Source organism: Triticum urartu, chromosome 1A, assembly GCF_056163025.1.
Source record: "Triticum urartu cultivar PI428250 chromosome 1A, HENAU_Tu73, whole genome shotgun sequence".
Lineage (NCBI taxonomy): Eukaryota > Viridiplantae > Streptophyta > Magnoliopsida > Poales > Poaceae > Triticum > Triticum urartu.
This window is the reverse complement of record NC_141873.1, coordinates 213,496,812-213,498,583: the sequence shown is the minus strand read 5'-3', so window position 1 is coordinate 213,498,583 and position 1,772 is coordinate 213,496,812. Positions and strand designations below refer to the sequence as shown.

The 1,772-nt window shown below is 50.4% G+C and overlaps 1 protein-coding gene across 1 annotated transcript; it reads left to right on the top strand.

Moving 5' to 3' along the window:
* Positions 1-671: 671 nt before the first annotated feature.
* On the top strand, positions 672-1,772 carry LOC125552076 (uncharacterized). The gene is made up of 2 exons (XM_087517347.1): positions 672-1,139; positions 1,218-1,772. The coding sequence occupies exons 1-2, from the start codon at positions 672-674 to the stop codon at positions 1,770-1,772; spliced, it is 1,023 nt and encodes a 340-aa protein (XP_087373473.1).

The window sequence follows — 1,772 nt, the reverse complement described above, 5'->3', positions numbered from 1 at the left end:
CACTACGCATTGTCCATATTTAGACGACGGAGCGAGGACGTCCAAACAGAGCTGCCCCTTCCCGAGCTCGCTCCCGCGCCGATCTGGAGAAGTTGGAGACAAGAAGACGGCCACGCCACTGCCCCGAGGAGCTCACCGTCGCTGAGGTACGCTCTGGTTTTTCCGATTCGGAGAGAGAGGGAGAGTGATTGAAGAGACAGGGCAGGGAGATGGGGTCGATGGATCTGAGGCCAAATCCGGCCACCGCCGCCGGCCACTGTCGCCCTTGCGGATGGGGCAGGGAGATGCGAGAGAAGGGGCTCCGGTTGCGAGCGCGGCGCCGGCGGCGAGCATGTGCGCGAGAGGCGGGTGCACAGGCTGCGAGCGGCTAGTGTGAGGGGGATGCGCGAGCTGCGGGGGCGAGCGTGTGCGCGAGCGGCTGGGGCGCCGGCTGCGAGCAGCGGCTGTGAGGCGCGAGCGGGTGGGGCACGAGCGCGAGCGGCTATGAGGCGCGAGCGACTGGGGCGCCGGCTGCGGGCAACGGCTGCGAGCAGTAGCATGTGCGCGAGCGCCAGCTCTCTGAATATTGATGCTGCTCCCTGTATCTGAATATTGCTGTTGCTCCCTGTATCTGAATATTGGTATTGTTCTCTGAATATCTGAATATTGCTGCTGCTGCTCTTTGTGTGCAGATGGAAAACTCATATGAGCTGGACTCACAGATCAACAACTCCTCATTTCTGGACATGATGAATGTAGGATCGAGTGACACAAATTGTTATGGAACAGCAGATTGTAGCCCACTTGCGGAACAAGTGACGATGCCTCCACAAAAGGGGAAAAAATCTGCGAAACCAAAATCAGCAAAAGGAGCCTCCACAAAAGGGAAAAATTGGTCAACTGCTGAGGACTTGGTGTTGATTCAAGCATGGGCAAACACTAGTCTGGATGCGGTGACCGGGACCGGTCAGAATTCAAGTACATATTGGGGTAGGATTTCAGATCACTACGACGCTCACAAAAAACCGTCATGGCCGGAGCGTGGTTCTAATGGACTCACTTGTCGTTACAACGTTATTTCAGCGCTCACAAGCAAGTTCTATGCATGTATTCAACAGATATTAAATAGAAATTGCAGCGGAATGACTCTCTCTGATAAGGTATGCATCTATCTTCTAATTCGCTTCTAATATACCATGTGTTGTATGGAAGTGTTAACTCTTCATTTCCTTTTTTAGGAAAGAGATGCACACCGCATGTACATTGAACTGGATGAGAAAAAGAAGCCATTTACATTAATGCATTGCTACATAGAGTTTGAGAAGTATCCAAAGTGGCAGACATGTCCGCTTCCTCAGAAGAAACAAAAGAAGACCTCGGATGCAAGTCCGGGTACAACCTCCAACGATGAAGACTTCGGCACATGCACTGATGCTCTTGAAGAAGAGCTAAGACCTCCTGGTACGAAGCATGACAAGAATGAACGTTTGAGGAAAGGTAAAACTTCTGAATCCAATGATAGTGGTTGCAAGTTATCATTACAAAGTATGTGGGCACAGAAGATAGAGAAGGATGATATCAAAGAGGCCACAAAAATTGCTCGCTACGCGAGAGCTTTTGAATTGCAAGAGAAGCAGATTGCATTGCAAGAGAAGGAGGATGCACGGAAACAGTTTGAATTAGATGAGAAAATCATGCTCATGGACACATCTCATATGAGTGATGCACAGAAGCAATTCTACAAGAATAAACAAGATGAGATCATTACTCGCTGCCAGAACACATCTGGTTGA